Source organism: Mandrillus leucophaeus, unplaced genomic scaffold (assembly GCF_000951045.1).
Source record: "Mandrillus leucophaeus isolate KB7577 unplaced genomic scaffold, Mleu.le_1.0 Scaffold537, whole genome shotgun sequence".
Classification (NCBI taxonomy): Eukaryota; Metazoa; Chordata; class Mammalia; order Primates; family Cercopithecidae; genus Mandrillus; species Mandrillus leucophaeus.
In genome coordinates, this window is record NW_012105775.1 from 1016740 (window position 1) to 1037014 (window position 20275).

Here is a 20275-nt window from a genome sequence, read left to right on the forward strand (position 1 = left end):
GACTTGGTTACACCATGAGAGTCTCACAGAACGCAGGGTGTTAATGCCTACTAAAATGATCCTGCCTCCTTTGTCAGTCCCAGCTGCCAGGTTCCCCAGTGCCAGAGCCTGCCATCGTAAAAACTCACTGAAAGAATGCAGCGGCAAAGGGCAAAAAGTCAAGTCACGATCCCGAGCGCTACAGGTTTACACGGCATCCCCGTGAGGTCCCGAGGCTGCACGTGAAGCAAGCATCTTCCTTGTTTTGTCTCCCTTTAACTGCGAGCTGGACAAAGGTGTTCCTGAAGGGGAAGCCTCAACCAAAAATGACAGAAGACAGTGTGGCAGCTGGATGGCTCTTAGAGACTGGCTAGCCCACCTACCCTCACTGACCCGCATGTAAGAGGAGGAAGCCGAGGCCTCGACAGGTAGAGACACTTGCATGGGTCAGGCCGATCATGCCAGAGTCTGTGTTTATACCAAGTGACTGGACTCCTCGGCCTGTGCTCGTCCGGGTGAGCCCAGCAGCTCCCGCCTTCTAAATGTGTGCCCCACATTATACCTCAGTATGCTATGAGGAAAGACGCAAGGTGCTCCCCATACAATCGCCTCTGCTTTTCAGATAGGAAATGGAGGTCCCACCCAGGTCACAGATGGTGCCAGAGCTAGAATTCAGGTTTTCAGATTTCTTGCCTAGTGCTCCTTTTACTAAATGACATGGTCTCCCTTAGGAAACATCCTTAGTTATAGCCCAAGCCAGCCTCTGCTTGTTTTCATCATACAACAAGGTTAAGGATTCAAAACTTTAATCAGACGATGGGAGACAGACGCATTCCCCTAAGATGCCAAACAGGCCCTGCAGGAAAGGACTCCCAGGGTAAGGGGTGAGGCCAGAGGCTGGTGACTCTTTACCTTCAAATGCCCGTGCAGCGTCCACGAGGTGGGTCCAATCTAACCCTGTGGCTGTGTCCGGGAGGGGCATCAGGCCAGGGTCTGCGCACTTGGACTTATCTGATAAGGACCCATCGGAGAACCAGAACTCATCTAAACAGAAACAAAACCAGAGAGTCAGTCAGTCAGTCACAGCACGGGCACCATCCCAGAGTCAGTGAGTACACAGGCCCCACTGTCCCTCCCAGAGTCAGTGAGTACACAGGCCCCACTGCCCCTCCCAGAGTCAGTTAGCCAGTACACAGGCCCCACTGCCCCTCCCAGAGTCGGTCAGTCGCAGCATGGGCACCACCGTCCCTCCCAGAGTCAGTCAGCCAGTACACAGGTCCCACTGCCCCTCCCAGAGTCAGTCAGTACACAGGCTCCACTGCCCCTCCCAGAGTCAGTGAGTACACAGGCCCCACTGTCCCTCCCAGAGCCAGTCAGCCAGCCAGTACACAGGCCCCACTGCCCCTCCCAGAGTCGGTCAGTCGCAGCATGGGCACCACTGTCCTTCCTGGAGTCAGTCAGGAACAGCATGGGCACCACCGTCCCTCCCAGAGTCAGTCAGTCAGTACACGGGCACCACTGTCGCTCCCAGAGTCAGTCAGTACACAGGCAGTTCTGCTCCTCCCAGTGAGTCAGTCAGCACAGGAACCACCATCCCCCTCCCACAGTGGCCAAGATAATTTTTCCTGCTCTTAATGGAAAAAGAAAACACGAGGCTGCAGTTGCCCAGAAGGGATATAGCTGGAGAAATGGAGGTTTGTAAGCAGCAGCCGAGTCTGTACTAGTGAGAAGTCGGCCAGCACATAAGGGCAGGGAGATAAGAATCAAGCCTCTGTACACTATTGTAATTTCACGGTTTTCTTCTAGGGGGCCTGAGTACAGCCAGGTCTGACTGTTGGAGGATACATTCTCATTTGCTTCAGGGGAGACTTTCCTCTTTTTAAAAGTGTTGCAGGCTTTACGTTGCTGTGAGAAGTACTGGAGCAATCTCCATTCTGATTTATAAAGCTTACGGAGGAACACATCTAAGCTGAGCACCACAAACTTGAGATGCTTCAAATACCAACTGATTATAAAAATGTAGTAAGACTAACTTTGTTTTTATTGCTACTTGAGATCGAGGATGTTATTTTGTATACAAAGCACAAACATAGTGGGTGGACTACCTTTCTGACTTAATAAGATGGTTTTACCAATGGCTGAAGCAGAAAGCACTCACCCATCCTGTATTCAATGTTGAGTGGTTTTCCTTTGGCTATGAATGGACCTTTTCCATTTCTTTTTCTCCTCAAACTCTCATCAAGGTACTTAAGTGTTTATGTCATTAATAAGATTCGTTGTTAAGAACTTATTATGCATCTGAGGACAAGTTCTAAAAAGGCTTCAACTGGACTTTCTTTAATGTGCTTTTCTGAACCTGCCCAGAACATTGCATGCAGCTGCTTGTGAACACATCTGACTAATTAGACCAATCAAAATAATGACCACCTGGCTGTCTGAGCCTGCAATTATGTGAAGTAAGGGGGCATAATTAACCAAATGCACCTGTAATTTTTATTCCCACATCCTTTTGGGTGGCTGTGAAATGCTGGCATCGGGACTAGGACAGCTAGTAAATTTGGCCTTGAAGGAGACTGACAGACTTTTGAGACTCTGGACAAATGCAGCTCTTACCGGATCTCTAACAATTACAGCTACATCAATTTTCCATGCTACCTACCACCTTTAGAAGTTGGGGTAATTTTCCACCTAATTATTCCCTGCCTTTATTTTGAAAGGAACTTAGTAATGGATATATTGTCAACATTGTTTCCACCCTCCCTTCTCCACATGCTCTTCTTTGAAACAACACTGGTTCTTCCTTGTTCTACTTGTTCTGTGTGTGATGTGCTGGTCCTTGCCAAGAGGTTAACCAGCAGAGGAGGGAAGCAGCAACACAGGAGTGGGAGGTGGGAAGGAAGGCACTCAGCACTCACTGTTTCCCAGGAGCATCCTCGCTCCCTGCTGGGCAAAGGCTGGGCCGAACTGACTGTGAGGTCCTGTCTCAGTTGCTTAGGAAGAAAGGGTTCCAGAAAGGTAAAGAAAGACCCTCAAGCAGAAAGGTAAAGAAGCCCAGGAATCTTCCTTCACTTAAAAAACACTTTCTTCTCTCTCTGCAACTCATATGCTGCTTTGCTCAAGGCAAGTTTTCTGCACCAGGTATAAAGAAATTACATATGGAGGCAGCAATTACTTTTGTCACTGATTTCCACATGGCTGAGCTCTTTGGGAAACGGTGCAAGAGTGGCATAGCTCTGTGAGGGCCGCGGAGGTCAGGCAGGCTGGAATCTGGGCCCACTGCAGCACTGTCCTCCCTCCTTCCCTCACTGGAGGAGAAGCATCACGGAGTGGAATGGAATTCTATTCAGATATACGAACATTTCTACAGAAAGTACATTCTGTTCATCATGTTTTACTAAGAAATGCCAACTCGTGAATTTTCCTTGTGTTTGTAAAGAAACAATCCACTCCAGCTTCCGGCATTCTTGAAGGCTAAAATCAAGCCTAACGCACATTCTACGTGCTGTCTGCTTTTTCCCCTAAGATCACTACACAACACAATCCTTACTTGGTGATAACAGGAGACAAGAAAAGAGAAAAATAACACAGTAGACAAGAGGGGTAAAATGCAATGAGAACAGAGGGGACGGCGGCCAGTCCCCTGACTCACAAGCTGGGATGTGAGATTAATGTCCCTTGCTTCCCCTTCCCTGGTCCCTCCTGTAGCTGTGTGCTCAAAGAGCCATCTTTCCCCAGTACTCAATAGAGTGGTTTCATGAGTCTTGGGTGAAAACAATTAAAGCTTTGACAATTCCTAAGCACCTCTAAAGTTCCTGATACGTGGCCACTCATAATTTTGCCAAGGCGCAAACGTGAGTGTTAGTGGCCCGGAGCGTGTGAGCAGGCCCAGCTCCCCACAGAGCAGCCCAGCCAACCAGCTCTGAAGATCTCTGCCCACTGCCCCTGCCCAATGCATGTAGAGACCACATACTGAGTGGCACTAATGGCTCTGGGATCTGAGATGGTCTTGGGGTGTACATTTCACAACCAAAGGCAAGCCCAGGCAACCCCGCACCACTTTTAATCTGTATGGCTGGCAAAGCAGGGAGGAGAAGCAAAGGACATTTTTTGGTGATATTTTTTCTTTATTACAAAATATTGTCCCCCCTTCTCCTCCAGTGGTGAATGGGACTTCTATGTGATACTGCAGAACTGGCAGAGAACGTTAGCACAGATTAGATGTCTCCTTTCCTCTAGGGTTTATCTGGAGCACTGTCCACTCAGCAGTCTATCCACAATGTATTTGATAAGTGACTACTGCCTGCCATGTGATGGGGGCACAACAGTAGGTAAGGCAGACAAGGCCCTGCTCTCGTGAAGCTTTACATCAAAGACAAGACAATAAACGAATAAACAAGAAAATACAAGGAGTGATTAAGTCTTCTGCAGAAAACAAAACAGGGTAATGTGACTGTGAAGCTTGGTGGCACATTTGGGGGAGGGTTGTCCAAGGAGGGGACACTTGGCTGAGACGCAAATGATGAGAAGCTTCTTAATGAACAGCATAGTTTAGAAATAAAAGCTGTGAAAAAAGTGTGGATTTAAAGCTAAAATCCATCATTTTTCCATAAGCAGGAAGAGCCTCATGTTAATGGAAGTCTTGTCAGACGAAGAAAGAGCCACCTGTATATCTCCATGAATAATCAACATGAAAAACAGACATTTTCTTTTCCATTGATTAGAATATCATGTAACCGGGAAAATTTACTATTCTGTTTTTGTTTTTTTTGAGACTCTGACACAGTCTGGATGTGGTCCCCTCTAAATCTCATGTTGAAATGTAATTCCCAGTGTTGAAGATAGGGCCTTGTGGAAGGTGTTTGAGTCCTGGGTGGATCCCTCATGGTTTGGTGCTCGTGATAATGAGTGAGTTCTCATGATAGTGAGTTCTCGTGAGATGTGGTTGAGTGTGGCATCTCACCATCAGCTCTGTCTTGCTCCCTCTCTTGCTATGTGACACTCCTGCTCCCCCCTCTACCTTCCATCATGACTGTAAGCTTCCTGAGGCCCTCACCAGAAGCTGAGGTCAGCCCTATGCTTCCTGAACAGCCTGAAGAACCAAAAGCCAATTAAATCTCTTTTCTTATAAATGACCCAGCCCCAGGTATTTCTTTACAGCAATGCAAGAACAGCCTAACACAGATTCTAAATCTGCCAAAATTATTTGCAATACTTTTATCACTCCCCCCATCACCCAGATGATATTTACTGAGCATCTACTATATTTCAGGAACCACCGGGTACTACCTCAGAACCTAGGGACAGAGTAACTAGTAAGACACAAGTTCTATCCTCAAAGAGCTCTGTCAACAAACAGACGAATACTGTTGGTCTGAGAGGGGTTTGGATTAAGATATGCATAGTGCTGGCTGAGTACGTTGGCTCACACCTGTAATCCCAGCACTTTGGGAGGCTGGGGTGGGCAGATCACCTGAGGTCAGGAGTTCAAGACCAACCTGGCGAACATGGTGAAACCCTGTTTCTACTAAAAATACAAAAAATTAGCCAGGTGTGGTGGCACATGCCTGTAATCCCAGCTACTTGGGAGGCTGAGGCAGGAGAATCGCTTAAACCAGAGAGGCGGCAGTTGCAGTGAGCTGAGACCGTACCACTGCACTCCAGCCTGGGCAACAAGAGCGAAAGTCCGTCTCAAAAAAAAAGTATACACAGTGCAGACCTGGAGGGGCACGGGCAATTGATCACCTATGCTTTGTGATGCCACAGTGGCTGGAACTGTCTTGTCTCCTCAGTTGTACGGTTTTATACGAAAGGCACCATTTGCCTCAGGTATCAAAGCCTGTTGTTTTAAATCCAGCTCTCGCAAGCCTCAGGGGCCCAAACAACTATTCTGGCCAATTAAGACAAGACCGTGACCTCTTCAGTTGGGTGGCTGGCTCGCTCTCCAGGTGCCAGCCCAGGAAAGGGGGTGGCAAAAGTGTGGGACCCATTTGCAGGCTCCCCACATGGAGCATGGTGACCTCCTGGCATAACAAGTTTCTCACAGAGTTTTTCCAAATGGAAACCTGAACCGATTTTGCATATGGTGTCACATACTAATGTCAAAGATGAGACATTTAGTGAGTAGAAAACAACAGTAACTGAATTTAGTTCATACCCATAATACCTCCTGGGAGTTCTCAGGATGAGTTAAAAAACAGGAGGGAGGGGGGGCCACTGTCTTGAAAGCATTTTTTGGGCACAGTTGGGTAGATTCCATCCTACCTCACTTCTGGAGAAGATGCTTCTCTGTGCTCATAATTCTTACTGCCCATGTTGCATACGGACCTAAGTCAGCCTTTCAAGAGACTCATGAATACTGAAATGGGGGTAATATCAGGGAACCACTGCCTGCGCACCGGCTCTGGCTTGCGACATTGATCTTATGGCTGCCTGTCTGTTTACCCAAAACCTGAAATCACAATAACCATCTTTACTGAGTCTGAGTTTATTGCTATTATTATAAATGCCAAGGAGCTTCCCAACAGCATTTCCTGGCGGTCAGATATCTGAGGTTTCACAACTACACTTTTCAGAAACCAATGTTTATTACAGGGAAGACTGAGGACATTTGAAAAAAGAGAAAGAAGTATTACACTGAATAATACTGCCTAGTCAAATACTGAATAGTCAAAACCCTGTTTGCAGGTGGATGGACACCTTGCCATGCCACCCTTGGCAAAGAATTCTTCTTCTGGTGGTTGGTAGTCCTTATCATCTACAACACAAAACCACTGAGGCTACACGTGTGGTCTGAAGCAACACGTGCAACTATTACATTATAACTAAAATACCAGTTTATTTTATTTATTCTAAACTCTCCCACCCTCCCACTTTTTAACTTCAAGGGGCATTCTTTGTGATGTGCGTAGGTCAGAACTATAGGATTTGAAAGCACACATAATTATTCTCTATTTTCATTTTTGAAATCTAAGAATTCTCATTAGTCCATTCTCAAAAGAAGATTTCAGAGTTTTGATCTCTGTTCCATAAAAAAACAAAAAATGATCTTTAAGCCGGTGAGCCTGCCAATGTTTGGGATTGTGCCGAATGAACCCAGGTGTCTACCTGCCAAGGAAGAAAAGGAAAATATGACTGCTATTCAGTGTCACTGGTTATCTGGCCTGTGAACTGTGTGTTCAAAAGCCCACTCTCATTTTTTTTTTTTTCCCATCTGGGCTCTTAAATAAATTTTCTTCTGCAATCTACCAATGACAAAAACAAAGGTCCTAAAAGCAAGGCAGAAATGTTTCAGAAATATTCTCACCTGCTGGATTAGGTGATATTTGCACACCTCCAAGTTGAAGACATAAAGATACAGCATTTTTCAGTGACTCCACAGGAAATATAGATGAATCATGACAAGAATTACATCCAAAATGAGCTTAAGTATAAAGATTAAGATCTTAGTCTCAAGAGAAGAAAGATTGAGACAGATTCAAATCTGTAACTTTTAAAAGCTAAAAATACCGGAAAGAGAAGCCTGTGACCATGATAATTACATGTAGAAAAGGTGCAGAGATTAGGTCTTCCAATATTCACTGGCAAGAGATGGGCAGTTACTGGTGCTTTGCCCTGCAACCCTCCTTCCACATTACATACAAAATCTGATTGAGTCTCTCCTGGTGAAAGATTCTCTTTCCCCTAGGAATGCTCTATGTTTTAAAGTTTAAAAGAAGAGTATCTGCGCTTTCTGAGTTTTCTGCCCAACTCTATCTACACAGCAATTTAAAACCATCTGGAACCAAACTCTGCTCCAAGTTTTAAAGTGAAGCTATGTCTCTCTGAGAAACTAAGAGAAACTGCTGGGCACCTTCAAATATTCCTCATTTCTCGCTCAAAGACATCTTCTGGGCATTAACATTCACATTTCAGCTTTCTGGGCTGCTCTAGTTTTTGACTGTCAAACTATTCTTAAAGAGTGGTATCTTCTTAGAGAGGGTCTACAGAATGGCCAGAAACCATAAAAGGAGGATTATTAAAACCTGTCTTGAGTAGATCTTAATGGTGCAAAAGTGATACATACTCGGTAGAAATCATAATTCAAATTCTGAATTTAGAACTTTTCCCTGGCTAGCGATATGTGGTATGACACTCTGTTGCAATGCTGAACCGCGGCAGTGAGCCACAGCTCCCAGTCAGCCACGAGATTCCGTGGGTAAATAACTGATACTGTATGATGGACTGTGTTGCAAGATGATTTTGCTAATGCAAGTGTGCTGAGCATGTTTAAGGTAGGCTAGGAAATGCTATGATGTTCAGTAGGTTAGGTGACCATATACATGGTCAACTCACAATATTTTCAACTTATGGTGGGTTGATCTGGACATGGCCCCAGCGTAAGTCAAGGAGCATCTATAATCATATAGGCGATTGTGGCAGTCAGAAGGCCAGGGAACCAGAGGCCTCCATACAACTAGATTCTAGAAGCTTAAACTTTCCATGGACAGGGGGGTTGGAAATCAGAAGTTTTTAGGGGAATAGACTTCAATACAAATTACCTCCAGCTTTCTGATTTACATGTTGTTAGTTCATCCATCAAGCCTAGAGAACATTTTCTGAGTAGTTTCTCAAGTATAGCTATTGGAGGAGATGTATCACCAAACAAGAAGGTTTCTTTAAAGAACAGCAAATGGCAAGGAAAACTCCTAGTGCTTTTTCTAGAGAAGTAAAAATGAAGACAAGTAAGGCAGTTTTCAACTAGGACAGTGAATGAACAGTGTAAACCTGACTGTTTCCTAATTGTGCCTTTGAACACATTAAAAAAGGACACAGTTCTCCAGTATATGACTAGATAAATAAACTACAGTACATCTAGATGATGCAATGTTATTCAGCTGTAAAAAGAAATGAGCTATCAAACCAAGAAAAGACATGGAGGAAGGTGAATGCTTATTACTAAGTAGAAGAGGCCAGTTTGAAAAGGCTGCACACTGTGTGATTCCAACTATACAACATTCTAGAAAAGGCAAAACAATGGAAATGGTAAAAAGATTGGTGGTTGCCAGGAACTAAAGGGGAGGGAGCGAAGAACAGGCAGAGCACAGAGGAGTTTTAGGGCAGTGTAACTACTCTGAATGATACTGTAATAGCGGATACATGTCATCTTACACATTTGTAGAAACCCATAGAATGTACACCACCAAGAACGAACCCTAATGTAAACCAGGGCCTTTGGGTGGTAACGACCTGTACATACAGGTTCATCGATTATAACACATGTACCACTGCCACTCTTTGAAGGCAGGGGTTTGTCGACAGCAGAGAAAACGTGTTGGGGGAGATATACGGAAAATCCCTGTACTTTTTGGTGTGAACCTAAAAGTGTTCTAAAAAGTCTATTTTTTTTTAAGTGAAGCTAAGAAAAAAAAGGGACATACATCTTTCACATGGAAACAAAATAAAGGGTAGAACGTAAGACAAACATAACACATGCACCACGAAGAGTTCACAAGCACACTTCAAACACTGTAAATGAACTAACGTTTGGAGGAAAATAGAGTTTACTGGTTTTACAAAAGCTTTTAAGAGGACATTAAAGTTACCTCTTTACAAAAAAGGGAAAACAACTGGAGAAATATTAGTACAGTGGCCTAGGTCTGTCTGACCTTTCACGTGGTTGTCAAGGTTTCTTCATTTTAGGTACATGGACTCTTTATAACCGGCAGGTAATTATGTTACTTAAAGAAATAGATTAGGCCAGGCACGGTGGCTCATGCCTGTAATCCCAGCACTTTGGGAGGCCAAGGTGGGCAGATCACGAGGTCAGGAGATCGAGACCATCCTGGATAACACTGTGAAACCCCATCTCTACTAAAAATACAAAAAATTAGCCAGGTGTGGTGGCAGGCACCTGTAGTCCCAGCTACTCAGGAGGCTGAGACAGGAGAATAGTGTGAACCCAGGAGGCAGAGCTTGCAGTGAGCCAAGATCGTGCCACTGCACTCCAGCCTGGGGGACAGAGAGAGACTCTGTCTCAAAAAAAAAAAAAAAAAAAAAGAAATATATTAAGAATTTTATGAGATAAAGTTCATTTCCAATTATGTTAAATATTAGATACATTATTAGAACTTTGATTTCATTTAGCCTGGGACTTCTAAGTGTATTACGAAGTTTGAATTGGTTCTAAAGATATTTTCTGTGATGAAATGAAAAAAAAAAAACTTGCCAATGAATATATTTCTGATTAAATTCCCATTCTTTCTGTACAATAAGAAATAACTATGTATAAAGGAAATAAGGTTAACATAAAAAAAGTGCCCTTAAAAACTGATATTAATGAAGACTTGACACTATGTAAAAATCAAAGATTTTTAGGATTTGAAGGAAAATCGTCTAGAAATCATCAGGTTGACCTGTGACTAGTAAATTGAAATAAGCGGGGACACAAGAGAACACACGTCATCTGCACAGGAACACAAAGCTGCCCACGGGTAAAGCCCAGTGTACGAGCCAGGTCTCCCGAGGCACATGTGCCACCTCCCCATCTCCAGTACTGAACTACAAGAAGAAACTGAAGGCTAGAAAAGCAGACGTCCCTCCTTGCTGTCCACCCACTCGAAAACCCACTCCTTACATCGGACTTTTCTTTCCTTTTTTTTTAAAATCAGGCTTTAGACATTCTTTTCCTTTATAGATATGATAGTTGAGATATGATGCAGAAGTCACTATTGGACTTGACAGAAATATCTAATATGAGTTTCTCAGTTGCTTTCAAAATAGGTAGTGTTACCTAACTTTTTCAAAATGTTCACTCTGGCACTCTGGGGCTTTTATATTTGAAAATTATTTAAAAGAAAAACACCAAATAATACACATTGAATAAAAACAAAAACAAACTCCCAAATCACGCCACCCTCAGAGCCCAGTGAGGCAGGAGTTGTGCGATCAGCCAGCCTCTCACTTACTTCTCAGGCTCCCCATGCTGGGTGCGGGGTGGGTCCGCGGAGGCAGCGTGCTGTGGTAGGGTGGGGTGGTGCTGAACAGAATGTCGTTGGGCAGTGCTTGGTCAAGCATGGAACTCCGGGAACTGCCAAAGGAGGACCCCCTCCTGTTGCTGCAGATGCTCTCGTCCGACAGCGTGCGGTAAAGCGACCTCCTTGGAGACAGGTTCCCATAGAAAGAAAACTAGGGTTTAAACAAGGTGAGAGGAGGGAACAGACATTAACAAAACGAATGCACGGGGCTTGTTTGACTAAGTCCAGTGGTTTCACATACTATTGTGATAGCCTCTTTGAGTTTTCTCTCTTAGCTCAGGAATGCCAAACGCGGCAAGCAGTTGATCAAGGCAAATGCACCAGGGCTTGGATGTAGTTATTAGATTTTATGTTTTCCTCCTTTGACATTCTATGAAATATCGTCATGACTTAGACATGCACAGCTTTATTAACTCTGAAATGTTAAATAAAACCTCCATAACCTTATAGCAGTGAGAGTTCCTGGAATTATATAAGGTTGCCATTTAAGGCAATAGTTATTCAAAGTCACACATAATACTGGTTTGATTTTAATTTGAAATGACTACATTGTAATATTAGGCAATTTCTCTACCAATCAACTACATGTGAGGTTCAATCTAATCCAAGTAATAATAAGACTAATTTTGAACACTGAAGCTTTGTAGGCCGCATAAACATGTTTCAAAAAAACAGCAGCAGTCCAATAAAGTCTTACTGTCCACTTAAAAGTATCACTTGCGGTCAGGCGCGGTGGCTCACGCCTGTAATCCCAGCACTTTGGGAGGCCGAGGCGGGTGGATCACAAGGGGCAGGAGATTGAGACCATCCTGGCTAACACGGTGAAACCCCATCTCTACTAAAATACAAAAAATTAGATGGGCGTGGTGGTGGGCGCCTATAATCCCAGCTACTTGGGAGGCTGGGGCAGAAGAATGGCGTGAACCCGGGAGGCGGAACTTGCAGTGGGCAGAGATCGTGCCACTGTACTCCAGCCTGAGCGACAGAGCGCGACTCTGTCTCAAGAAAAAAAAAAAAAAGGTATCACTTGCAAAAGTCTGTATAACTGTTGAAAATTGAGTTACAATAATGGGTCATAACCAGACTTAAATGAACCATTAAAATTATTGTGGTGTTTAATTACAGATAGGGTAAGGAAAATTCTTACTAAAGAAATGAGTGGTCGAATACTCAAGAAAAGTTAAATCAAATTTGAATTTTCAACTACTTCCTTTGCATACTGAACCACATTCCTTTTAGGTAAACAATAGTAAAAGCCAGAATGTTCACATCAAACAAAGAAACGGCTATTTACATTTATGAATGTAGCAGTAAGTCTAAAAATATTCCTATTGTATGTGTTCCTTCCATTCTGTCAAGCCTTTCCAACTGATGAATGGTAACTGGAATGTGTGTGAGCTATAAAGTTAAATTTACATCATGAAAAGAAGGTGATTTGTCTTAGAAGAAAAAACACATGTCAAGAAGTTTAACCCTCCAGAAAGAAAAGCTGTGTACACTCTCTGTACAACAGTCTGCCTTTGCATCCAAGCTTATACAGTATCATGTACATGACTCGATACAAGTTTTTTAGAAAAGACTCATTCTGATGGAGTTCTTATGGGATTCCCTCCTCACACACCACCAGCAGGTTCTTCAGAACTTGATTACAGGCATATTAGATTAAAGCAGCTTTGCAGTAGTGTCTAATTAGAGTGTTGTTCTAAAAACACAATTAGGTTAATTGCAGAATTGTTTTACTATAGGGAAGACAGAAGCACAAAGACCTGCAGTTTACCCTGATCATGGTCAGTATGGCAATACCTGATTTCCTTTCTCCTTTTCACATGAACAAGAGGGAGTGCTGGATTAGAAGTGACAGACAAGGACTCAGTTGCTGACTCTGGCACCAAGTATTTATGAAGAGTTCACATTTCACCATCTGGGGCCTCAGTTACTTGCTAAAAGGGGTGACTGGGCTAAATCGCCTTTATTAAGTCCTTTTTAGTACTTTGAATTGTTTAGCAAAGTGGCTTAAGAGATTGTAATAATAATGAAACTAAAGCCAATAAGCAAGCTAACATTATCGAGGGAGTACTACATTGTGAATGACAAAGGTATGCCATTGAACTTGGGGTTGTGGTTTACAAGATTTAAGCACGGCCTTCTCTATAATTTCTGCATATCTCTAAACGGCAGTGTGCGAGTTCCAACCCTGTTTAAAATGCCCAGCAGTGTGCTGTCTAGCTCCACTCCACTTCTGGAACAGGACTACATTTAAGAACAGATAGCTTGGAGCAGAGGCTAGAGGTCTGGAACGAAAGTCAGGCGGTGTGAATTTTAATAGCTACTGTTCACGATCACCAGTTCTGTCCAGGAGCTGTACTGGGCTCTTCTCTCATGACTTCTTATCTTCACTGTAACTTCACGGTTCAATTATTATGATCTCCTTTTTTTCAGATGAGAGCACTGAGGTCAAGAGGCCAAGTCACTTGCATAAAGTCATGTAGCTAATCATTGCTGGAGCCAGGATTTGAGGCTAGGCCAGCCTGACTTTTAGCTCTATCTGAGATTTTAAAAACAGCCTTCTTAACCTCTCCCAGGCTCCCTTTACATACTGACAGAATCAAAATTGACAACAGTCAACTATGTGCAGTGAGTCGTCGGTAGGGTCATGAGAGATGAAGCATGTGGGAGTACTCTGGAAACCCTTGAGTTTCCTTTAGACTTTTTTTTTGTTTTCAGCGTTTCTGGTAACTTCAAAGCTCCGTAAGTCACTAACCTTTCTTCGCCCCTCCTCCACCAAGGGGCTGTCAGGAAGCATCAATTTCAGAAAATCTTCTTTAGACAGAACATGTTGAGTCTCTGCAACGGCATCTCCCACTACTGTCTGATGCTGAGTTGCTGTGGACATGACATCCATCTCACTGTACATCCTGTTGAAAACAATCAGAACGGAAATTAAGCCTACTTGTAAAGTGCCTGTAGTGGTAAGAATTAAAACCTAGTAACCAGTTTCAGCAACCACAAATGCATACAAACAATTCTTAGGTCTTTAAAGTCAGTTCACTTTTGCTGCATTTGCTCCAAATTCCCACGCCATGTCACATTTGTGAAATGAGCTCAGCTACAAAGTTAGATTCCTGAATAATTCAGACACAAATCAGATCGCCCAGGATGAAAAAAATACATAGCCAACTTTTAAAATACGGCTGTGTTTTCCCTTTCCTAATCTGTATCAGAAAACACAGTTTCAATAATTCATCAGAGATTATCATACGTCTTTTGCTACAACCCTTGTGTGCTCTCGCGGCTGGACAACCAGAGCCCCGATGGCACCCAGGCAACAGAGAGGAAGCCACCCGAGGGAGCCTGGGGTTTAAGACTAATCAATTCACGTGTGTGCGAAGCATGTTTTATTATCAGCAATTTCACAAAGCTGTTTGGATAAATAAAGTAGCTGTCTCCCTTAATTATCAGCACATAAAAATGTATTGACAGATGATGAAAGAGTGTCAAGCTGAATTACTGTTTTTAGCTCTTTTTCAGGGAGAAAACTGGGGAGTCATTCTAAAAAGGTTTACTCTGAAAATACAAGCTGAGCAACCAAATATTCCTGAAGACACAGTAAACAGTCAGTGGCTGTACTGTCAGTGGAGGCAAACGGTCTTTGTCACACAACCTGAAACATAACACTCGAGGAATTCATAGCCCACAGCAGTGAGCTGGAGGACGACCTGAATGTTATTGCTGTGTGCCTCCAAGATGACTCTTTATTTCAAAAGCTAGGCTATCTTGTCACTGTATGACAGCTCACTGGGAAATTACTAGAATAAGAAACATACACAAACATGCTCAAAATTCAGAAGGATTTCTCTAAAATCCTCTATGGCTTTGTTCCCGAGGTGGGACAGGTTTCCCTGTACCTCTCAGTTCTTGAAGCACAAGCTACAGTTACAACATGAACAAACAGTGGCTGTAAAAAAAAAAAAAAAAAAAGAAGACGCTTTTCTTAACTTTTAAAACATTACTGAAGATTTAGTTGGTTTGTGGGATGGCATGACATGAAAATGGGAGCTTCAAGAAGAATCCAGGACGCTGGAAGGCTTTTGCATAAAAGTCACATAAGGAAAACAAAACAATGTAGTTTTTACCAAGACTGCATCCAAGAAGCGCCCAACATTTGATCCTGAGGTGAGTCAGGTGGTGCTCAAGAGCTCCACGCCCTATGTGTTTTGGGGAAGATGCGGGGAAAAAAACCCAGGTCCTACCAATAACTGCATGGATAAAAATATTATATCATAATTACGATGACGATGTGCTGTTCTAGTTTCTAGATGTGTTTCAATAAAAATCGCTAGCTTTCTCTGCTAAACTAGTAATTTAAAGAAATTATCCAATGACATGTCATAAATAGGTTCCAAGGGTTTACTCTGTGCCAGCCACTATGAGGAGTGAGGTAAGCAGGACATGGGGCTTGCACAGAAACCCCAGTCCGGGTGTGTGTGCATGTGGTAGGTATGTGGTGTGTGTGCTCTGCAGGCTGAGATGACCCATCAAGCGTGAAGTCACTGGAGGAAGTACTGGGCTAGCGGGTGCAGAGAACAATTCCCTTTGGGAGGGTGCTGGTCAGGCTCAGAAACTCACAAATGGCATTAAGGCAGAGGGAACAGCATGAATGCGTGCACAGAAGCCTGAGACAGAACGGCTCATTTGCTTATATTATTTAAAAATGTAAGACAATATTATTAACAAAATTAACAGTAGGGCTTCCACAATATGATTTTGAGAAATCACCGGTCTATATGAAACTTCGGGAGAGCACAACTGATTTGTTCTTCAGTGCACAATGAGACACTAAAAATATGACGTACTTGGCTGACTGTTTTCTAAGCAAATCTTTCAATGATCCAGTAAAACACTGTTTTGATAAAACTTCAAATCTAGTTAGTGCAGTCCTGTATGATTGCCTTGCCTTAGAAACACTGTGTTACTGGGCAGGGCCTGGGGCGCCTGCTCCATCTGCCAGGATGAGCCCGCACACTGACCAGGAGCCCTGGTCTCAAATCCCAGCACCGGCCTCTTGCGATAACCAGTTTAAGCTCAAATCCTCCCCATAAAATGCAAGTTAGGACCGAAGAACTTCTACAGCCCCTCCCCTGCCAGGTGCACCCAAAAACATGTGTGAGGACTGCCGTTTGCCCTTCCACACCATAGGGGACCTCAGGTGGGGAGGTCCAGCGGAGACACAATCTCAGTCTCCTCTAGTGCGCACACAACCTGTGACTCAGAGACGCAAACCCCCTTCTCACCTCATTCCTGACACTACCTCGCTCTCACTGAGCATTAGCGCCATCAAACCAGTGTGTGGAAATGCATAAACCCCAGGCTTTTGCATGAAAACTGTCCAAATGGGCTCCTTTCACACTTCCCTGACTTTCCAAGTGTCTTTCGCCTAAACATAGTACTACGGCGACATATAAAATGCTTCTAAAAATATTTCATAGAACTTAAAAAAGGCTTGGAATGAATTCCTGTGAAGCACTGAGAAGACTCTTATTAGAAATACTAATGTATCATTCTAACATTTTCGTTTATAATAAAAAGGGCTAGTTATCACTATGAAATTCCTTCCTAGATAAGTCATTTGCAATGACTGACATGATTTTTTTAACAGAAGATTCCATGTTCAATTTAAGCACTAAAAATTTTTAATTTAGAAGGCAGAATCGTATCAACTGTATTTAAGACATAGGATCATTTTTTTAAGAGAAAAAGGTGATACTAGTTCACTGGCAAAGTGCAAAATCTAGAGGTTCTCTCTAAAGAGCCATCCCAGAGTGGGTGCATGTCATGCTCGGCACCACACGCCTGATGACGCTATCGCAGGCAGGTACAGCAGAGCACACAGACCTGATAATTTAGCATGAGTATTCTGTTAAGTTTCTTTACGAAATAAGCCAACAGTTCCTTAGCCCCAACCAGCCTTGCTCTGCATTCTTAAAATGCAGTTTCTTTACCTGTCTCTTCACAGAGGCATCAGCATAGTTTTCACAAGTGTTGTAAGATGGGTTACCAGTATTTTTAAATCTTTTCTTTTTCAAACAGATACAAAGCATCCTTCCCTACGTGCCCACCACCGCCCCCAACCTCAAACCTAACAACTAAAAGGAAAATTGGAAGTCATGTTAAAATTAAGAAAAACACTTTTTCTTTTAGGATGTCACTTACACGGCAACTTTAAGAAACACACAGGACTCCGTGGGAATTCGAACTGCCTTTGACCTTGTGTATTTATAGAGACTCTATACTCACACCATCAGTAGCATGTCACCATGACTTTTCTATTGCAGGCAGATTTGAATATAAAAGCAAAGAACACAGATTTCTTTTCATTTTTTAAATGTAAAAATCAAGAGAAGAATTTATTATAGAGAAATATAATCATCATTTAAAGAGTTTAAGAAAGATGTTTTTAGATTATTCTTCTTTAGTAAATGTATTTCCTTTGGGAGGAAAATACATTTGCTTAGTCAATCCCTACAGTGAACCATGCTGACCAGAGAAGAACAGCCAACCACCTTACCCGGGACATTCAGTCACTTCAGGCTCCTCGGGCGGTGGGCTGCCTTCAGATTTCTTCCAGCCGATGACATATTTGTTCACTGCCCCTTGTCTGTGGTAGGGCTTGGACATGGACCCGGGAACCTGCTGTCCGCTGCTGTGAGACACGATGTAGACTTTGGATGAATCCAGAGACCCACTATTTTTTGAACAGTGAGTCGAAGGGCTTCCTGAATGGTGAGAACCACTGAGGAGAAAAACAGACAAAAGCTGCAATACCATCCGATTTCAGCAGTGCTGGCACACGACCAAATTCAGAGCCACCAGGCTTTACTCAAGTCTTTCTCCGAGCGCAAAATCGGGCCCAGTGAGGCAGGTGGAGCCTTCTTTCTACCATGGAGCTTGCTAGGAAGCCTCATTTTTACATAGGCTAAGGTTATTCACGTGCAAGTTGTATGCCTGTGGCAGGAAGGATGTTAAAAACGTGGCTGGGGAAATCTGATAGAAAAATGGGCAACATTCCTAAACTGATGCTTCAAAAGAGAACAAACTCAAATGGTGAATATGTTTGTCGGAGACGGTGCTCAAACTCAATTGTCTCCAGGGAAATGCCAATGCAAACCATAATGGAATACCATTACATACTCACCAGACAGGCAAAAATGGGAATGCCCGACAACACCCAGTGACCCAGTGTTAGTAAGAACCGGGGCAGTGGGTACGTTCCTACTGCTGGTGGGAGTAAAAAGTGCATGAAACAGTTTGAGCATCCTATGAAGGTGTGTGCACCCGCAGAGCTTACGATACAGCAATTCTACTGCATGGGCACACATTCAATAAACCCCTGCTGCACGTGCAACTGTCAACATGGAACAATGTTGATTAGAAGCACTGATTTTAAGAACTCCCCAATGGCAGCAACCAAAATCATCAATAGTAGAAGGATATTCGATTAATAACTATGAATGAATACACAGAATACTCTATGAATGAATGGACTGAGGCTACAGACGACTTGGGCAATCTCATGAACAATGTAGAGAAGAAGCCAGTGACAAAGAATACAATGATCATGAGCCAGTTTCTTAATAAAGTTCATAAACAGGTAAAACTAAACAACATGTCATTCAGGAAAATGTAAAGAAAATGAGGGGATGATTATCACAAAAGCCAGGTTAGTGGCTACCTCAAGGGAGAAGAGAAGGGGTTGTAATTGGGTAGGATGCAGAGAGCTTCCAGACACAGCAATGCTCTAGTCCTGAACCTGCTGGTAGTTACAGGGGTGTTTGCTGCATTATCATATGATACAACAGCAACAATACTGAAACAGACAGAGGCCCTAAAAACAATAAAAATTTTCAAGGTTAGTCATTAAGCTAAGGCCAGAAGGACCACCCACCCCCGGCTGACTGAGAAATTAAGTGGACAGTTCACCACCACCAGAAATATCTTTTTCTTAAATTAGAAAGATCAACAACATATGTTTTACGAAAAAGGAATAAAAGTTCCTTTATAAAAAATGAAAAATTTTAAGAGTTTAAATTACAGGTCTAATCTCAGCGTTCAGAAAGGGAGGTGGACTTCACGTTCAGCAGACTTGACATGTGAGCGCAGTGTGAGGATTCTGGGTCTCAACACCAGCTCTGTCCCTGACCACTGCCAGACCCTGGGCAAGTTTCTTAACCTCAGTTTTCTCATCTGTAAATTGAGGATAGTAACAGTATCTACCTCCGAAGGTTTCTCTGAAGATAATCTGAGTTAGTATCAGTGAGGCACTTAGAACGGTGCGTAGCGTAGGGTAAGCATTATATAAATGTAGTTATAGGAAGTGACGCAGGAAAGGATTATTCACGAGTAGGAGTCCTTTCTATTCAAAGAGTTTAACACAGGGTTCCTGAGGTAGCAAGCTCCTCCAGTATGCTGAAATACAATCTTATTCTGAAACCCCAGGGGAGCACAGACCTTTTCTGATACATGTATAAAGCAAGTATCATAAAAGACAAAGTATAAAAATAAGAATGATATGAAAATGAACTTTTTGTAGATGTTCCAGAGGAAATAAAGAAACAAAATAAATGGACCCATTTTCAGGGTCTCTGTGTTTTGGAAAACACTGCGGTTTTAAGTAAAATTAACCAAGACCAACAAACAAAGCGCCTTGTCTACCCCTATGAAGAAACTTAGTTGCTGGTGGCTGGTCTGGTGCCCTTGAGTTTGACTGGTGGCTCCCTCCCTCTGGGCACTAACTGTGAGTCTTGGGAAGATGCTGCATTGCCTCTTCAACGACATCCACACGCATGGAACACCAGGTCAAGAGAACAGTAAAGCAACACGACCGAGGTGACCTGAGGAGTAAGGCAAGCAACCAACAGGCGTATGGAGAATAGGAGCTAATGGACTCTTGCCATTCACTGGGGTGCACGCCAGTTAGGGAGCCCTAACATGAAAACTCTGTGTCTAGATAACAAGCTCTGAAGCCCTGTATGTTATTTTCCCAAGTGTATTTTGAAAAATTTCAGAGCTACAGAAAAGGGAAAGGATAGTAGAATAAACACCCACATACCCTTTTTCTAGATCCACTAATTCCTCTCTGAACCATCTGAGAATTAGCTGCAAGCATGAAGACATCATATGCCTATGTTTCAGCATTTATTTCCCAAGAATAAGGACATCCCCCCATAGTTAACCAAGTGAGGATCACGTACAGGACGTCAGGCATTAATGCAATACTGTCATCTAAC

General features: G+C 43.1%; 1 protein-coding gene across 1 annotated transcript in view; it reads right to left on the minus strand.

Annotated features, from left to right (window-relative positions):
- SIPA1L2 (signal-induced proliferation-associated 1 like 2) overlaps positions 1-20275 on the minus strand; it is a 241689-nt gene that overhangs the window by 17090 nt on the left and 204324 nt on the right. The window contains exons 15-18 of the mRNA XM_011997316.1: positions 17557-17781; positions 13753-13906; positions 10923-11142; positions 892-1023 (exon numbers count right to left, since the gene is read on the minus strand). Of these exons, the coding sequence (XP_011852706.1) occupies positions 892-1023; positions 10923-11142; positions 13753-13906; positions 17557-17781 (731 nt within the window). The remainder of the gene's footprint in view (positions 1-891; positions 1024-10922; positions 11143-13752; positions 13907-17556; positions 17782-20275) is intronic.